The sequence below is a fragment of the Chinchilla lanigera genome, unplaced genomic scaffold, assembly GCF_000276665.1.
Source record: "Chinchilla lanigera isolate Chin_1 unplaced genomic scaffold, ChiLan1.0 scaffold00141, whole genome shotgun sequence".
Taxonomy (NCBI): domain Eukaryota; kingdom Metazoa; phylum Chordata; class Mammalia; order Rodentia; family Chinchillidae; genus Chinchilla; species Chinchilla lanigera.
Window position 1 is genome coordinate 1,351,870 of NW_004955542.1, and position 19,451 is coordinate 1,371,320.

General features: G+C 52.5%; 1 protein-coding gene across 1 annotated transcript in view; it reads left to right on the forward strand.

Moving 5' to 3' along the window:
* Ndufa10 (NADH dehydrogenase (ubiquinone) 1 alpha subcomplex, 10, 42kDa) overlaps positions 1-18,240 on the forward strand; it is a 40,308-nt gene extending 22,068 nt beyond the window's left edge. Inside the window, exons 9-10 of the mRNA XM_005411173.2 lie at positions 1,270-1,378; positions 17,713-18,240. Of these exons, the coding sequence (XP_005411230.1) occupies positions 1,270-1,378; positions 17,713-17,781 (178 nt within the window). The 3' untranslated portion in view covers positions 17,782-18,240. The remainder of the gene's footprint in view (positions 1-1,269; positions 1,379-17,712) is intronic.
* Positions 18,241-19,451: the final 1,211 nt, after the last annotated feature.

Below are 19,451 nucleotides of genomic sequence, written 5' to 3' on the forward strand. Positions count from 1 at the left end.
GGGAGCAGTGCCGAAAACTTCACTTTGGTACTGTGTGCAATTTTATTAGATGCCCACACTGCATTTGTGACAACCAAAAAAGGCAGTTGAACACAATACAGCCACTGTATGCCCTTTACAAACTTTAGGGTTTGCTTGTTTGAGTTTTCAGAAATACTTCAGTATATTTGACAGGTAAAACTGACTTGACACTAAAACTGAGAAAACAGTCCTATCTTTGAATGTGTAGGTTATGCTGTTTGCCCGACCAGGAGAGACCCCACGTAAACGCACCTGGGAACACACAGAGGCGCGCTGGTCCTGGCAGCTGTTACTGAAGATGGCATTGCTGCGGAGTGGCAGGAATGCTCAGCCTGCCGCAGCCCTCCGTGCTCTGGCTCTGTGGCCTGTGTCTGGCCCTGGGGGCCAGCCTGGGGCTCAGGCTGTGGCCTAGGCGCTTTCTCAGAAGGAGGGAGCCAGACAGGACAGTGTAGGAAAGGCACAGGAAGTGCCCTGCCTTTGTCACGCTTGGGTGGGAAAGTGGCCATTGAAAATAATTATTTTCTTTGTTTTGAACCCATAAAAAAAGGATAGTTTTGGTAATGCTTCTTCCTAAAAGCTTAAAAAATGTCTTCATCTTCAAGTGTAATGGTTATATCCAGATTAAATTTAAAGTGAGCAAACTATGATAAAGTATAAATATTTTAGCGCTGATCAAAATGAAGTAGTAAAGCAAGGAAAATGGTCCTGATTTATATTTATTGGTGCCAAGAATATGAATCCTCAGACCTCGAGTGGGTGGTGGTGTTGGCCATGCCATGGGCCCGGGCTCCACAGAGAGCTGTAGCTTCCGCGCACATGGCAGCAGGGCACGGGGGCATGCAGGCTCCTGGCTCTTTCCCCAGACAGGCATTAACTCTGCACATGTTTGGCGTGCGGTCCCTGTGTGCAGAGCGCTGTGACATAGCTGATCGTAGATAGCCTTTTCTTCCTGTCCCTGTGTGTGAAGCACACTTTGGCTCCTCAGTGTTTCCAGAGTGTCCTTGTTCCCAGTAGGCCGTCATCCAAGGGCACCAGGCTTGGGCTGGACTCACCCTCCATGCCACCGTGGCAGAGCATCTCACACGGGCCCCAGGGTCTTTGTGCTTCCGAGATGGATGCTTGGGAAGGAGTAGCATTTGTCTTAATGTGTGAATTTTTTATATGGCTGTGTAAAGAAATCAGACTTGGCGCTTTTTATTGTATTTACTTTGATGGTTTTGTGTGACCCATGTGTGTCTTATCTTTCAGGGTTCAGGATAAGTTGGAAGTGCTGAATTATACAACTATCCCTGTCTATCTCCCAGAAATCACAATCGGAGCTCACCAAACTGACCGGGTCTTCCGCAAGTTCAGAGAGGTGAGACCTATGTGTTGAGAGTTGCCTTGCTCTGGATCAGACTCTCCAGGAAGAGCCGGGAGTGTACTTTGATGAGTCTGCCATCAGTCAGTGTGAGATTTTTTTCTGTACACCCAACTCTCTAGCTGTCGGTCAGTAAACAAGTGTTTGCACACATGCTGCCACCTGCCCCAGACCACAGGCCAGGGGTCAGCCTGTGACCCTGTGACGTGCTATACAGCACAAAGTAATGGACTGCATTTCAGTGTTTTGACTCTTTAGTCTCTTAGCATCCACGTGAGTCCTTAGGCTTGCCTTGACTTTGAAGAACTTGACACCTTTGAAGATAACGGGACAGTGATTTTGCTGAATGTCGCTCGGTTTGGTTCTGTTGACTGTTTCTCATGGGGGGGTGGGGGGATGGGGTGTGTGTGTGTGTGTGTGTGTGTGTGTGTAGCGCTTGATGAGTCTTACCAGATACTGTATGGCTCCCATTTGTCCCAGCACTGCCTGTGTTACTTTTGATCACTTGATTAAGACAGTGTCTCTGTAGTAAAGCTCCTTCCTCACTTTTTGTAATTGCTGCACATTTTGGGGAAAGCACCTTGAGACCAGGTAAAGGTTTTCTCATCACATTTTCACTTATGAGTTTTAGCATCAATTGATTTTTCTTAACTACATCAGTTACTGCTAATGTTTGCCAAATTGTACTTCTTTTCATTCTACCATCCTTCTCTATCATTAGTTCTTTCCCTCCCTTTATGCATGTATTCATATCACTGTGGATTCCAGATTCCTGTGTATTCACGTACATCTGTATCTCTGTTCTTTCTCTCTGTGCTGAAATCTACGAGTTCACCTGACTCTTCTCAGATCCTGTGTCACACTGCAGGCTTCATGCTAGGGTCTCTTACATGCCCATCTTGGAGTGTGGGCGACCTGGCACGTCCCTCAGTGTATGTCCTTACTGGATGAAAACCGTATGTGTGGCCATCTTCCTGTTTGCTGCCACCGTTGGCCTGCCTGAGGGAGGGCACCCCGTGTCCCCCAGGGAGACGTAAGTCTCATGAACCCTGCAGAATGGCTTTGGACCAAATTCTTAGAGAATACTTGCATTGGGTGTGGAATTCTAAATTGCTTATTTTTTCTTGCAGCACTCCTAAATTTCAGTATTTTGTGCTTCTATTTTTCGTTTTTCTGATGCATAGGTTGCTGCCTTGTTTTGAAGATAATATTTCTTATTTCTCCGGCAAGGTTCATTTTCTCTTTAAAGGGGTTTTCTGACTTGGTTTTGAGCACCATCTAGTGCAGTGGTGACAAACCTTGTAGAGACCAAGTGCCCGAACTGCAACCCCAAACCCACTTAGTGATCGCAGAGTGCCAATAGTGCAATTAAACTTGAGTACTGAGGCTTTAGTTCAGAAAAAACAACTCTACGTTAACATCTTTGGTGTTAAAAACACAGTAACGTGCGTGCCAGAGGTTCACCACTGCTACTCCAGTGTGTCGGTGCACTTGAGCATGCAGTGCACACACGCAGTCCGCGCGGGCTCATCGCACCCCGCCTCTTGGGCGATCTCTGCTGTGGTGTTGCTCCCCTTTCTCCTTCTGCTCTCTGCTCAGGCTTCAGTCATTCCTGTGTGGGACCTGCTCACCAGGTTCCCTCTGTCCTCTGAGCTCGTCTCTGTTTTTTCCACAGTTGTCTTCACTGTCTGGTTCTCCTACCGCTTTTGGTTTTGGTCATTGAATCAGGATATATGGTTATTGGGTTTTTGTTCATTTGTTGCGGTGTTCTCATGTGATAGCCATTAAGAATATAAGAATATAAAGTTTAAGAATATAAAGGTAACTTGAGGCTTTAGCTAGTGTCCTTTACTCCTGATGATGCGTTGTACTGTCCTAGGCAGGTGCTGAAGTTCAAACATAACCTGAATCTATTCAGAGATCAGGCTAATGAGCTGAGCCCAAGTATTATGAGGTCTGATGATTTCCAGCTTGCCCTTCCCAAGAGACCATTTTTCATGGTGGCTTTGAACCATGGCTCTTGTCCCCACAGTACTTAGTTGCTTGAAGCTCTGCTCAGTGTCCGCTGCGGATGATGACTGGCCAAGAGGCCTTGGGAGGGGCCATTGCCCTAGGCACACTTGCATGAGCTGCTGTGTCCCCTGCTGGGCGCCTTTTGCAGGGCCCTTTCTGTGTTGCCCCTGCATTGGTTGTTCCGTGAGGAAGAGTGGGTCTGCATGGCTAGTCCTCAAGAGCTGGGCATCTTAGCCACTTAGCTTCATGGGAGGTCATCTAGACTTTTTTATTGTTACTGTGTTTCGTGTGACTTTGTCTGCTCTTTAATTTGTGAGCATTAAAGAGAACTATGGCATTGTGCTTGTGGTTTTAAGTATGAGTAGATATTGAGAAATGTTAGAATTTTAATCAGATTATTGGGGAAATATAATTTTTTAAATTTCTGAGCATTTTTGGAAAGGAACTTCAATTTTCTGGAACAGTTTTAGTGTTATGGAAAAACTGTGAGGATAGCAGAGAATTCTCATACACCCCACATTCAGGCTTCTGTGAAAGCCTTGGCTTCCCATGAAAGTCACAGCAGCAGTTGTCACCCAGCTTCCCTCTGGAAGTGGCCTTGTCAAGGTGGGGTGGGTGCGTGGAGCCCTGCTGTGGATCTGCACATAGCTGTCTGCAATTTCGTGGCTTTTTGCAGTGGCTGGCCAGCAGCAGTGCTCTTTTCCAGCTGTGCTTCTGTGAGCAGGAGCCCACCTTTCTCTTGGGCTCATGCTGGCCCTGGTGCAGTGCCACGTGGTGACTGGCCTCGCAGTGGCCTTTGGCAGACAAGCGAGTGTCCATGCCCCTGCTTGTAGGGGGCGTCTGCCTGCCACTGCCTCTCCTGAGATTACTGCCTCCCGCCCAGCCCGCCTCACAGCTGCGTCTCTCCTCCAGCCTGCTCTACAGAGGGCTGCCTGTCCCTGTGAGCAGGAGGTGGGCTTTCCTCCTCCCACCCTTGTCCCAGAGGTACCACCAGAAAGGGTGGGCTTCTTTGCAGTGGTCACTGAACAGGCCACTGGCGGTAGCCAGAGTTCCGGCCAACATTGCAGGAAAACAGTATGTGCTGCTTGAAAACACATTAAAAACTAAACTCCTGACTATAAAATCTGTTTCTCCCACTTTTGTGATTCTCTTGGAAACAACTTAAAATCCGGTGCTAATGAGGCAATGTAAAAGCAGCTGTCAGAAAAAGGTAGTTCCTAAGATTCCCTTCTGTCCTCGGATCCGGGGGCTCTGGTGGGGTCGTTCAGCCTGGAGGAGGATCGAGGGGCAGGCAGGGAGAAAAGGCCTGAGTACAGGGAGCAGGGACCTTTCAGATGCAGAGTATGCCATGCAGAGGTCGGCTGTCGGTCCCCAGAACCCTTACCTCAGAGGCCACCAGGAAAGGCCAGACTGTTAAGTTGCTTTTAGTTGGGTCAGAGTTTGGGTTCTGAGGTTTAGTGGGAATCACTGTGAAATTTGAATTGCTAAGCAAATTAAATACTGTTTTGGAGAATTACATGTTACAAGGAGAAATTGTAAATAAAGATCTAAAAAGAATAGAGCTTTTTAGAAAAGGGTTTCGGTTTTGTTTTATGTATGTTAGAAAAGATGCGTGACTAAGGAAAATCAGAATCAGCCTCTTGTCAGAGGGAAAGCTGAGTCCGAGGTGGTCTGAACAAAGCTGTTTATTCACATGCGTGTGGCCAGCCAGGGTCCTCCTGCTTGCACAGGAAGGGCGGTGAGCAGCTGTGAGGCGGGCTGGGCGGGAGGCAGTAATCTCAGGAGAGGCAGTGGCAGCGCAGCGGACGGGTTTCAGGAGAGAAGGTGTCCGTCCCAGTGTGGAGGGAGTGTGCTCTTCAGGTCAGGGGCCCTTGATCACCAACATCCTGGATGCAGTTTCTGCAACAAGTTTTTGTGTGTGTTTTGTTTTTGAGTTGGAAGTGTGAGTGTCTCAGCTAGACTCCTCCAACAACATGCGAAGTGTATGTAGTACTGATTACCGTGAGAAGGGTATAAAGTACCAGAATCGTAACGTGTGACTCCAGAGAAACTCAGAGCCCTGTGCTGGTGCAGGTACCGAGGAGACAGGGCTAGCGCTCCTCGCCTGGCATGTGTCCGCTCCACGCTGCACATCTTTTGCGCCTGTTGGTGCTTTGTGGCTCGGAGTTACAGGTGCAGTATGAGTTCCTGGGAAAGGGAAAAGTGCTCTGCCCCTTGATTGTTTTAATCCAGTCTTACAATCTTGTTTTCTCTTTTAGATCTTTCTGGCTTTTCTGTCCTTGGGGTTTGGTTTTCCGGAGGACTGGTTTGGATTTGAATTTCGTTTTCCTTATGCTGGTGCTTTCTGAGTCTTGTCGTTAGGATCCTGTTCTTTACTTTATTTTTTACCACTTCCCTTGCATTTTGTAAACATCGTTGACTTTACCTTCTGTATCTGACGGTGCCTGGTTTCTTGCTTCTTGCTCTTGCCCTTGGTGGCTTGTTTCTCCATTGTTTTGGAGACTAGGTCTCAGCTCCTGCCGTGTGGGCCCTATCCCTGGGCTGTTAGCGAGAATATGCCTGAGAGATCCTGGGAGGCCCGGTCCTGCCTACGTGGGGAACAGACACTGTCCTGATGGAAGGTGTCCCAAATATTCCATTGAACTGGACATCTTGCATCACCAACTGACCCTGGCCACCCTGCCCAGGCTCCCAGGGAACTGGAACTTAGGGCACCGTGGCTGCTCGCACCACCCAGGTCCTGGAGGCTTGTGAATTTGCGCCCCTGGTCCATGAGAGCACAGTTTGTCCTGCTCCCAACAGCTCTTAGAAAGCGCCTGCAGCCGCTGCGGCTTCAGTAGCCCATGGTTTCATTATGAGCCTGATACTCCAGCAGAGCACAAAATGCGTCTATCCAAGGTTCTAGGGTTCCTCTCTGCAGAGCCTTGTGGACCAGCTGGCTCCTGCATTTCCCCTCGTAATCTGGGGGCTGCTTTGTGCAGGTCCTTTCTGTATCTGCCTTAGGGCTGCACCTATGAGTTGGAAATTCTGTCTTTTGTTTCAGTAGGTGTTTTTCCAGGGAACATTCCCTGAGGATAGAGGGTTCAATTTCTACCCTCAAAGAATAGAAGGGAAACCCAGCCAGCGAGGGGATTCTTACCTTTCTAATAATCAGTGCTGTCCAGGAGACAGCATCTTAGGAGCTTTAGGTATCAGAAGTGACAGCCTGCAGTCCTCGCCAGTGAGCCCACGTCACAGAGCTCCCTGCAGACACGGCCCTCTCCACATCTCCCATTCATTCTGCTGTTGCTCAGCAGCCACTTGTGGTTAAGCACGAGGTGAGTGGAGGCCCTGCTTTGTGGGAGCTGGCGTCCCAACGGGAGTGGATGGTGGATGGATGCGCCAGCTGGCAAGGCTGCTGGCAGAGAGGGCTGCGCCTGCAGTGGTGAGGGCAAGGATGAGGGGAGCACTTGAGGTTGGTCGGGTGGGGCTCGGGCTGCGGGGAAGACTGCTGTGCCTCTGTGAGAGCGTGGGGGTCAGTCTGGGTAATGTGCTGACGGGCCCACTGTGTCTGTTCGGGTGTGACCATGAGCCAAGGCAGAGGGCAGGGTCTCCGTGAGGGATGCAGAGACCTGGGCCGTGACCTCTCTGCCCTGGGGAACCTTTACCAAAGCCATGTGCCTTTCCTTGGCACGGCCAGGCTGGGGCTTCCCTCTTAGGCTTTTATTACCCGCCCCCCTTTGGTACTGGTCATTGAACCCAAGGCCTTATCACCGAGCTATGTCTGTAGCCCTTTTTATTTGTTTACTTCGAGACAGGTTCTCCATAAGGTGCCAAGTAGCTCAGGCTGGGCTTTAATGTAGGATCCTCCTGCCATAGCCTCCCAGAGTGCTAGGGTTACAGGCATGCACCGCCATGCGGGTTCTCTAGGCTTTTGGAACTAAGTGAACTATATGATGCAGGGTCCAGCATCCGTTCAAGGGAAAGGTGACGGGTGGGAGGGTTGGGGGTGGCCCCCACAGCCCGGCCGTTCTCTTTCCTCACCCAGGTAGTAAATGCATGGGGAAGAGAAGTGGAGGATGGAGAGAGGCAGTGGGGCGGCCTGGAGTATACGAGTTCCGAGAGGAGAGGTGGCCCCTTGTAACAGCTGACTCGCATAAGGGCTTTACTTTGGGGGCGCAGACATGCCTCTCATGGGTATCTCAGTGGCCGTATCTGTTCTGTCTGCTGGTGACCTGAAGGAACCCCAGGGGTTGTGCTGCAGAGCACCCGTAGGAGTGGGGTCCAGCTGTGCAGAGCAGTGTGCACAGGGAGGAGGCCTACTCCAGCTTTCACACTGGGGGAGAGTGCATTTCTTACAGTCTAGACCAGAAACATGTGTCCTGGGTTTTTAAAAAGCATCAAAACCAGTGACAGACACCGCTTCTCCTGGCAGCAGCGCCCCCACACTGATTCCAGTGCCTCGCCGTAACCTGATTGTTCATGAGCCGTTTAGCTTCTTTTTAGTAAAGTAGCAGGCCTTTCTTTTCAGACTCCTACACAATCGCTTTTCATAAAACGTAATTAAATTCTGCCCTTACAAAGACAGTGCTGCTGAGGTTGCTGTTTGGGAGCACAGCACCATGTTGCCCCACTCCCGAGGAACAGTAGTGTAGCCAGGGCCTCAGTGGGTTACCCCAGCCACGTCGGGGCAGGGCTCGGTCATTGTGTTCTCCCGGCTGTTCAGGTTGGGGGTCCATCAGTGGGATCACCCTGGCATGTGCGGTCTGGGGTCAGGGAGCTCACTTCAGAGGGAAGTGTGGAAGGAGGATCACACCCAAACATGGGGAGTGGCCAGCTTGTGGCCCAGGAACCCATAGGAGCCACATGGGTAGCACCCCTATCTCCGTCTCATGTGCTACAGATTTTAGGGGATTGCAGAGAGGCTTGGCCAGGTCTGTTGGACCAGGGATGGGAGGATGTGGGTGAGCGGGATCTGCATAGAGACAGGGGCAGTGAGGGTACTGCTCTGCTGCCGCCGTGGGGACAGTGACAGCTGACACGAACACTGGCTGTACACTATGCAGGAAGTCACTGTCCTTACTGTTGCCAGGATGACAGAATCTTTGCTCTCTGTCCTACTTTTATTTCTGTACTATCTCTGTTTTCTTCAGTATCAAGTTCTGCTGTACCATAAATGCTTTTAATAACTTTAATATGTTAGCTCTATTATCTTGCCTTTATGAAGTTCTCTTTAATAAAGAAAAACTTGCGGTGAATGGAAAAACTGCTCGCTCAGCTTATCTAAACTGAAGAACACATACCAGACTTGACTGCATTTCCTCCTGTTGTTGAGACCTCACTTAGAACTCCATGTGCAATTATGTTAAGATACAAGTTGTCTTTGAACTGAAAGTAGACATGTACTACCTTCAGTGTCCACCAAGCTAGTTAGGGAAGGAGGTACAGTTTGTCTACATATGTGCCTCTTGTGTGCCCTGGGAATTCATTGATGCTGGCACCAGTCTATATGTCCCCGATGTTTGTACTCCTGTGCATGGAAGATTAGCAGAAAAGGCGAATTTTTTCCAGGTGCATCGATTGTACACAATTGCTGGTTATTGTCCGAGGATACAAAGTACTGAAGGAGTGCAGCAGCCTGCAGATCCAGAAGTGCTGCTATTTTGCTCAGGAATTACTTTTGCTGTGTAATTTTAAGAAAGCATACTGTTTTCAAGTATTTAAACAGTGCTTAGACTAGGAGCATTTCTTCTCTTTGAAGCTAAGGGGAATGAAGACAGAACTGTAAAATGTACTATCCATCATAGCGCGTGTCACAGCTAAGCATGGGTAGTTTTGTAAATCAGATAGTGTTTATGTATTAAATAGAAGGTATTTATTTTCAGAAAGATGGCTTTTAAAATTGACTTTGATAAAATGAAAAGGTTTTATTGAAAATTAACTTCAATTTTGTTTGATTTATGCTGCATAATACTGGAAATTTGGGGAAATGGTATATCAAAGAAGAGACTTTAATAATTTCTACAATATTCCTTAAAATTAATGAAAAGTTTTTAGCAGAGTTCATTAGCATTTATATGCAATAATGGAAAATAGGAGTTGGAAATTGGAATCCCCAAATTACCCCATAACTGTTTAGTAGCTTGAAGATTCTCAGAGCACCTGAGAGAGCAAGTCGGTTCCACCTGACATAACCCATTTCCTGTCCCCAGTGCAGTGAAGTAGACCCAATCGGCTGAAGCTGGACTCCCTTCAATTTTTCTTTTTTCCTTTACATTCACCTACTCACGGTAATACAACAAAGATTTGGTCCTGGAATGTGTATGTGACCCTGTGATACGTGTTCTCCCGGAAAATTTTCAAGTAAAAACCATGAGTATCACGGACACCCCACTGCGCAGCAATGCTAGGATATGAATGTTCCCCGAGCACAGTACACTGAGATGCACATAAAGAGGCTGGAAGGCTGAGCAGAGGCAGCTTCCTCAGGTCAGAGTGGGTCATGGACCACCCAGCCCAGCTCAGAAAGCTCACATCGGAAAACCTAAGCAGCACGATGCTCTGCTGATGGACAGGTGCACAGGAGGGAAGGCAGTAAAACCAATACAGGTAGCATACCACTGAGGGAAGTTAGCACGCTGAGAGTTATGATTCAATTGTTACTTATATGGTATAGTAGAAAATTTGGGCTTGATAGTAGAAAGATCCAGCTCCAGTCACGTTGCTTAGCTCCTCCTTTCTGAATAGAGAGAGAGATCACTCATGCTGCCGGGACCCTGGGAGATCATGGCAGGCAGCCCATCCACGTGAATGGGAGCACAGGGACCACACTGGGCATCGCTGTAGATGAGGCCAGAGGAGAGAGTCCTGGATGACCTCCTGTTGGCATCAAGACACACTTCCCAGTGCATGGCAGGACTCAGTGGCAGAATGTGGAGGCAGAACTGGCTCAGGAGAGGTCTCATAAGAGCAGGTGGCAGGGCGTCCGGTGGAGGAAGGCGTGCCAGGGTCAGCTGGAGACCCTGAGGATCTGTGGACCCATCATGGGGAAATTCCAGGCAGGAGTTTTGCTTGCCTTTCTCTTCAGTGGCCTTTCTTGTGGATATATCTGCCATCAAGCTGCTTGAACTAAGTTAAGTATGTTCCTTTCCACTTGTTATTTTCCACAAAATAGCAGTGGTGTTTTTGCCATTGTCAAATAAGGCAAGCCTAGCCTGCACAGAGTAGCAGGTGGGCCATGGAGAGTGGAGGCCATCCTCGAAAGCCCGAGCTCCTGGAGGTCTGGTGTTGGCAGCTGCCGCGGAAGGGCCTTCCTCAGGTGGGCATGGCTCCCCAGCCGCCTGGGTGGCAGCAGGGCTCACTGGGTGCTTTGGGGCTGACTCTTTTTACCTTTACCATCCTGTTGCGTTGTATGGATTGACTAGCTGCGTGTTTCCTTCCTTCTCTGGGTAGTGGTGGTGGTGCCATAGCCTTGCACAAGCGAGGCCAGTGCTCTGCCGCAGAGCTACACCCTCCTTGTAGCTACACCCCTGATGCACTTCCCTCCTTGGGAGCCAGGTTTCGCCGAGCATCACTCTCCTTCTGGCTGAGTGATTTCTCTAATGATTGTTCTTCTAGCATAGGTCTGGAACAGTGATTTCTTTTTTCTTTATGATTCCATATGTGTCATATTTTTTATTTTTTAATCAGACTTTATTGGTACATTTTAGATATATATAATGATCACATTCATCATAAAGAATTTGTACTTGTGCATATAACTTGTTTTTTTTCCATTCAGTGACTTCTATGAGCTCATGTTTGTCTGAACAAAATACAAGTACTGCTTTACTCTGGTAGGCATCCTGACTTGGTAGTGGACTCTGGGCCAGCACTTTCCCTCCCACACGAGGTCTCGCTGCCCTTGGCATGCCTCTCTTGTGAGCAGTCTGCAGCTGTTCTTATCATTGGTCCTTGTACCTGTGGAGCCGCTTTGTCTCTGGCTGCTTTATAGATTTTTTCTGGACTTCTTTGCCATCAGTGTTACCTGATTTAATTATGATTATGCTTCCATGTGGCTGTCTACCTTGCGTGGGATTTCTGAGTGTCATGAACTGAAGGTTATAGCTTTCAGAGCGCTTGGAAAATGTTTAGTCATTATTCAGATTTTTTTTCTGTCTTCCCTTCATATATGCGTGCATTCGATTGATGTTTTTCACTGCTCTCTGAGGCTGTTTGCTTTTGGCCTTTTTCTTTGGGTGCCTTATTTTGAATGCTTTTTCTAGTGCTATCTGCAGTCACTGATATTTTCCACGCTGTTATTAGTTTGTGTCTTCCAAGAAATAGAGCCCAAAGGATGAGACACTGAAGAGCTTCTCTTGAGGGGACATACCCGGGAAAGGTCAGGGGAGGAGCCTCAGTGCTCAATGCCTTCTGTGACAGAGATGGGCAGAGCCAGTGCAGGACACTGGCTGAGCAGGTGGGGTGTGTGTGGGCAGGGCCCCTTCCTTGTCCAGTCAGTGACAGTGGCTGTCATGGGGGGTGTGGCCCTGGTGTGGGCCGGCAGTGCGTCCCCAGGGCCAGCATTGCAGGCCAGTCCTGTGCCCCACAGTAGGCTCCCTGAGCAGCATGTGTGTGGCCGCCACACCCCGTTCAGCCGTGGAGCTGAATTTCAGGAATCCTAGTTAACTCCAGGCATTTTGCTTGGTTCTCTATATGTTCTCCAGTTCTCTGCTTATTACTATCGTCTTTGATTTGGTTCTTTGAGTGCATTGAGCACTTTTGTAACAGCTGTTTTAACGTCCTTGCTCCCTAGTTCACACCTTCGTCTTTCCTGAGTCAGCCCGATTTTCCCCTGGTTGTGGTTGCATTTTTCTGTTTCACATGTTTGGAAATGTTTTGTTGGTTGCAGTGCTTTGTAAATTTTATGGTTTTGAGTGGGAGATCTTGTTCTATTTCTGTGACAAGCATTAGGATTTTCCTGGCAGGCAGTGAGGCTACTTGCATGCCAGTGTTAAGCCCATGGGGACTTGGGTTTCAGCTTTTGATGAGTCCAGAGTTGCCTGTCTTTAGGGATAGTGTGTCCAGTGCTGGTGTGTGGCCTCAGGGCTCTTGAGTGTGCACACTTGGTGTGAGGCCAGCAGACCCGTCTGGGGCTGCACAGCCTTAGGTGAGCTTGTGCAGCCCTCCAGCCATGGTGCAGCTTTGCCCTGCTGCACAGCGGTCCCCCTCTCCCTCCTGCTCCACTGTTCCCTGGATGCTAGCCACCTTGGCCTGCCCAGTGTCAGATGTGAGCTCCAGGCTCAGTCTGCCCACTGAGGGCTGGGGCACTGGAGTTCAGGGCAAGCAGGCCTAGCGTGTGGGTAGGGGAGGCATTTTTCAGGCCTGGGTTCTGAAGACCAGGGCTGTGGTGGGCTGCAGCTGCCCATCCAGCCTGTGTGTCGTGCTGTTTGTGTGCTGCTGCCCTCTGCTTCCTCCTCGCTGTCCTCTGTCATCCTCTCTGCTGGTGAGGTGGGATTTCTCACCCTTCCCGCTCCTTCTGCTCTGAGCTCTGCCCACATTCCAACCTGTGTGTCTTCCCTGTGTATCCTGGAGCTAGGGAAGGTAGGGCTGCTTTCATTCATGTCTCAGAGCAGTGAGGGCTCCGAGCTTCTGGTGTAGGAGGCGTTCAGTCTCCTCCAGGAGAAGGTACAGGACACAGATGCTTTTCTCTGATTCGGCCATGCAGCTGGCTGGGTGACACAGATGTGATGCATGTCTGAGTCGTGTGGTGTGAGCTCAATGTGCCGCCTTGGCCCTCGTGACACGGATATAGCCTGACTTGTGGTGTGGAGAGATGGACGCCTTTGCTAACATCAGCTCCTGCGTGTGGCTTGAGTGCTGAGCTCAGTGGCATCACCTTGTCTACACCGCATTGGAAGCTCCTGGCTGGTGTTTCATGAGCCATCCTGTCCCCGGGTTGCCCCACTGCCCAGACAGGACCTGGCACTCATGGGCACTCACTAAATAATCCCGGGGCGAGCAGATCCATGCCAGCTTCCTGCCCTGTGCTTGCCTGTGGCCACTGGTCAGTGATGTTTTTCTGAGAATGCCTCTGGCATTAGGGTTTGACTCTGCTGTCGTGTGAGCCAACGGCAGGATGCTGCCAGCAACACCTTATTCAGAGGTAGCGTAGCAGCAAGGTCTAAACTGCAGCCAGCGAGAGCTGGGTTAGACCCTGAGGAGGAGCTGAAGGCCTGGGTGTAGTCAGCACTGAGCTGAACGCAGTGTGGTGATTCGAACCAGAGCTTGCACACGATTGAGCTCAGCCTGCTGTGGTGGCTGCGTCAGCACCTGCTGCTCCATTTGTGGGTTGTTTTTCCTTAAGCAAGCAGTTCCTTTTTTGGAAGTTTATCTGAGCAGATAAATCCTCAGGGTGTCAGAGTCTATAGCAGGGACACTAATAACTATGGGTTCATAGCACAGGTCCCCTTACAGGCTGGGAGGGGCCACAAGACACTTGGGCGGGAGAGCCGGAGCGGCCAGAAGATGGTGCTGATTCTGGCCCCCTGAACGGACTAGAGCTGCACGACTGCAGTGAGGTGCTCGGTCTTTGTCGTGAAGAAAAACATGCTGCAGTTTCAGAAGGCTGCACAGAGGTGTCAGGGTGGGGACACGCTCCTTCCTTGTCCCTTCCGAGGCTGCCTGGCTCACACTCCTCTGCCCGCCTGCTTCCTAGTCAGCATGGTGTATGGGGAGTCTGGTGGAGGGAAGGAAGCCGGGGAGCCCCACACTGTGTGCATTCATCCCCTGAATTGGAGGCCAGGAATGCCACTGTTTTCCCTGTTCTGGATGTTGGCTTTAATCAGACGTGGCCTCCGATGTGCGGATCTGCGTACAGTTAGACCGCTGGGCAGCAGAGATGCTCTTGCAGGCCTCCAGTGCACAAATGGGTGTGCTGGGCAGCACAGTGCAGCTCGATATGTTTACCTGGAGAAGACGACGCTGGTCCAGAAGCCCAAGCAGGCTGGACAGTGGGCAAGCCCCCAGCCGTGGTGGAGCCGCCGTCCTGGGTGCAGCTCTGCCCCTGACCAGGCTCGTGGGAATAGGATGCTGGGCCAGCCCAGGTTCCAGCCTGACGGGCTGGCCAGTGGGCAGCTCAGTGCCCGGCTCAGCGCTGCCCGCAGGCTTCTCAGCCCGCCCCTCCTAGCAGATCGCTGGACTCCTGGTCAGCATGTGTGGGCTGCATGGGGTGCTGACCGCACACACTGCAAGAGAGGCGCCGTGTGCGTGCCGAACGCGTGGCACTCTGGTGGCTCCGCTCGTGAGGTGAGGGCTCCCGTGCCGTCTTCTCCCAGCTGTCTCAGGTGTCTCCTGTGATGAGAGTGGACTGTGTTTGGAGGTTTGAAGGCTTACTTTCAATCAGCAGATGCTGGTGTGAAGCAATAATGCAAAATAAGCTGGTTTTCATTCTCCATGTGAGATTCTCTGAATGAAAACCCTCTGTGGGTCTCTTGGCTCACACAACACTGAAAAGAGACCCCAGGACCTCAGTGCCCCCTGGAGAGTCCAGTTAAACACCACCCCCAAAGCCCGAAGCCAGGGTTTGTGAGGCGGTCAGTAGGCACTGGCAGGGCTCGGCAGGTCTGATAGTCCGTCAGCTTTTATTTGCTCTGGTTTAAAATTCCATTTGCAAAGGTGAAAGCAGCCACGCTGCTGTGTCCTGCCTGTTCTCTGAAGGGCCTGCTGTGTCAGCTGTGTGGCCACTCCCGGGCTGGGCATGTCATTTAACAAGAGCTTTCATTGAAAACGCTGGGCATGCTGACCCCTTGCATTTCCAGGCAGGTGCCCCCTGGCTGTCGTTGGTAAAATGCAAAACCTTTCTGGTGATCTTTGAGCTGTGAGCGCTGTTCTGCAGCTTGGTCCATCTAGGAAAAAGGAGCCAACTTCTGCGAGGACCCCTTCCATGCAGGGTGCTTGAACAGCACTGCTTTCCTGGCCGTTCGGGGCTGGGGCCTGCCTAAGGCTCAGTCCTGTGTGCCTCCTGCCCCTGCACACCACCCGTCCTGGGCGAGTGTCCTGTCACAGCGTCGGTGACTGCCAACACCAAGTGACCTGTGCTGCCTCCAGAGGCCCGGGGAGCCCAGTTCCTTTCCTCCCCAGCTTCTAGAGGCACCTGCACCCCCAGCCCAGCCCCAGTCAGCCTGGCTGTCCCACCCACGGTCACCTCCCCTCCCTGCTGTGATGTGACCCTCTCTCAGGACCCTGTGGATGGCTCTGGGCCCAGTTCTCACCTCAGGGTCTTTAACCTATCCGGGATGCCCTCATGTCCACACACCTTTGCCTGGCTCAAGTGCAGCATGCTGTGAAAAGGCAGCCTTGCCTGCTGGACACCCCCTTAATTACTGGCTGCTTTCCCTGCTGGCATGGTCTCTCCTGCCCTGCTCTGGTGGGCACTTCCCGGCCACCATCTGGCCTGAGGCCCCAGGTGTCGCTTGCCATGACCACAGCCCCTCTCTGTCCCCACCTGGGCCTGTGCTCCCCCTCAGCCCTCTATCCAGACGTGTTCATCCCAGGCTGAGAGGTGCCTCCCTGTCCCCACCTGGGCCTGTGCTCCCCGCCAGCCCTCTATCCAGACCTGTTCATCCCAGTCTCAGAGGCGTCTCCACGGCATCTTCTCTGCAGTTGCTATGTGCTCCTCTCAGTTCTGACATTCCACCTCCGTTGGTCTCAGCTGCCTCTTAGTCCTCTGTACGCCAGACCCAAGCCACCCTTCTGGAAGGACCACTCCTGCCTGTCCCCTGGGGCCATGGCGGGTGTCCATCACCCCCCCCCCCATGGCACAGGGCACACTGCTGTGCCAGCACCTTTGTCAGGATGCAGGCGGCACCCCAGGGCCCTTCCCAACCCAAGTGCCCACGTCTGACGCCTGCTTGCACTCCGTTCCCTGCTCAGTCCCAGGTGTGCCGCTGCCCGCTTCCCGGTCTCAGCCCAAGATTGTCGACTCCCGGGAAGCTGGGCTTTTCCCTTTTCGTGTCCCAGGGTAGGCATGGCACTCAGATAAAACCGTCATTCACGCCATAACCTGGCCCAAAGCCAGAACCAGCCCACACTGCCTGCCACTCCCAGCCCAGCCCAGCCCAGCGGGGCTCCTGCGCTTCCAGGCTGGGCTACAGCTTTCCCAGACTGTGGCTGGGTGGCGAGTCTTCCCAGGAGAGGCAAGGTGGACACGGGCCGGTGAGGCCGTAGAGCTTAGGCTACCATTGTCTCTGAGGTCATTGGCCTGAGGATCGCCTGGGCGCTGCTGGCATTCACATGGCGTAGGTGGGGCCTGCGTGTCGTCTGCGCTGCTGGCCCTGTGCAGTCTTGCAAGGCCACCTGCGGCTGTGCCCACTGCTGCCGCCTTCTGCGTTGAAGGAGGAGGTTGCATCCTTAAAACATGGTTTTAGCGCTTATTCTTACAGAGGGCAGGGTTGGGAATCCTTGGGGGTGTGTGTATGTGTGCGTACATGTGCGTGTGTCTATCGGGCACAGGTGTACTGTGTATTCATATTGATTGGAAGTATGAATGGACTCAGTTTCTGTTCCTGCTTGCTAGAACTTGATAAAAGATCCAGGGCTGAGCTGGCATGCTGCTGCAGTCTGTTAGACCAGCACTCAGGAGGCGGAGGTAGGAGGATCACAAGTTCAAGCCCAGCCTAGGTGATTTAGTGATGTATTGAGAACCTGTCTGGAAATTTAAAAAAAACACAAAAGGTCTGGGATGTAGCTCACTGTGTGGGGCCTGGGCCCCACCCTTGCTCCCCCTTCGTTGCTGGTAGCTGTGGTAGCCCAGTGGGCCCGGAGCGGGCGCCTGCTGACAGGGCTGCGCGTGTGGAGAGCCTCCTCTCACCACCCGGCCCCACACTCTGCGTGGTGCCTGGCCTGCCCCTGGGGTCTGCATCCCTGCGCAGAGCCTGGCAGGGCCGGGGCTGGCAGGGAGAGGGCCGGGGAGCTGGTCCTCACGGCCTCGCTCTGGCAGCTCCTCCCGGGGTTCGGCAGCAGCTGTTACCTGCATGTAGTGACTTACATTCAAATGAATTTGAGTGCTATTGGCGTTTCCTGAGTTCCTGAGTTCACTTTTCAGTCATGACAGTCGAAGTGTGAGGGTGCGGCGTGCCTGCACAGGTCCCCACCTCCCCGGCCCCTCCTGCCACGCCCCTGCCATCAGGTGCAGGCGGCTGTGTTGCCCTGTGGCTGTCCCCCGCCATCCCTGTGTCCAGGCTGAGGACCCGCACAGAGCAGGTGCTCACCAGGCCGCCGAGCACCGAAGGGATAGCCACGCCTCTGGTGGCAGTGGCACATGTGCCGTCTCTAATCATGGGTGCTGCCTTTCCCTGCAGCTGCCAGGACGCAGGTTCGCCCCTGGGTACAACGCCGACGTGGGCGACAAGTGGATCTGGCTGAAGTGAATGTTCCCGCCACGTGAGCTGCATCATGGCACCAATGATGTGTCTGCTCTGTGGACGCTCTGCGGGGAGTGGATGACCTGAAAGTCACACGGCAGAAGAGGTGGCCCGGCAGAGGCAGTCTCCCCTGTCGTGAGTGAAGTGGCGGGAAACGGCTGCCCATGAAGAGGCTTGGAGCCTCTGGCTTTATTGGAAGCACTGTCATTCCTGAGGAGCAGATGCTGGGCTGGTGGAGGCGAGCCCTCTCGAAGCCGCTTATCTCACAGCCCTGGGTCCTGCAGCTCTCGTACATGTTCTTCAGCTCCCGCCATACAGCCATTGAATGGAAATGCTGCCCCCACCTCTGCACACGCACACGCCAGGCACACACGCACACCTGTGTTCGCCCACACTCCCCGCTGTCTATTCATGTGGTTCGGTTTGATGCAAGCGTATCATATTAAAGAGATTTTCTCAAGGTTTTTTCCAGTTGTAGCAGTCTCTTAGAACAAAGAGAAAAAGTGGAGAAGTGCAGAAGAGGAAAGTGGCCATAGATTATAGAACACTGTGATGTAAAAGAAATTTCAGCCCCAGTTCACTGCGGCCCATCCCAGGGGGTCTCTTGACCCCGACCCTTGCAGGGAGACGTGGGCTTAGAGGGAAAAGCACCGCGGCCTGGTCTTGTCACCCTGTGAAGTTGCAGTGCGCGGGGAGCAGTGCATCTCTCTCAGACTGAGGAAACAGAAGCAACTTTCTTGCAAGATAGCTGAAGTTCAGCCCCACTGTGTCCAGGCGCTCAGCTGCAAGTGGGGGACCCTATGAAGCTGGGTTCTCCTGCAGTCTTGCTGTCCAGGCAGCAGCTGTTACCTACGTGTGGTGATTTACACTCTAATTGAAATGTAGTGCAGCTTAAAATTCAGCTTCTTAGTTGTCCTGGTCGCGGTCCCAGTATCCAGTGGCTGTGTGGCCCTGGTGTCAGTGTTGTGTGGTGCAGAAGCGAACATCCGCATCTTGCGGGAGGCTGCGGGAGGCCTCACTGCTGCGGAGTGCACTGAAGAGGGGTGCACCCTCGGCCCCGTGCACCCTCCCTGCAGCCCGCTCCCCTCCTCCCTTACGCACTGAAAGTAAAGTGTCCAGCTGTACGCGGGGGCTGCTTTAGTCCTGAATCGGAAGTGCAGCTCGGCACCAAGCCACTGCAGCAGTGTCCTTGGGTCTGATCGCCTCAGACCCAGTAGTGAGGGAGACAGGGCGTCTTTCATGCCGGTGATGCTCCTGGTCCTGCTCTGAGGAGCCGGCTGCTCGCTGAGGCCCGGGGTACACAGGCGGTGCTCAGCGGAGGGCCTGTTACCAGAGAACCTTGAGCTTCTCAGAGGTCACACAGGGCCCCTTGCTCTAGCCAGGTAGAGCAGGACTCGCCCCCGTGGGCACCCCGATTGCCCCCACCCCCGGCTGGTGCTGACTGCTGTCCCTGGTGTGGCCCCAGCGCGGTGGCACGGCCCCCCGGGCCAGAAGAGGCTCCAGGCAGAGCAGTGGGAGTGGGGGCAGCACCCAGGACGCCCAGTTGCGTTGTGTCTCAGGTAACTTAGGTGTCGGGGCCTGCAGTACAGCAGCATTGAGGAAAGCTCTCGTGTTGGTCCCTGTCTTCAGCACCCCATTGGCCCCTAAGCAGGTTGGACTCCGCACCCTGTCCACCT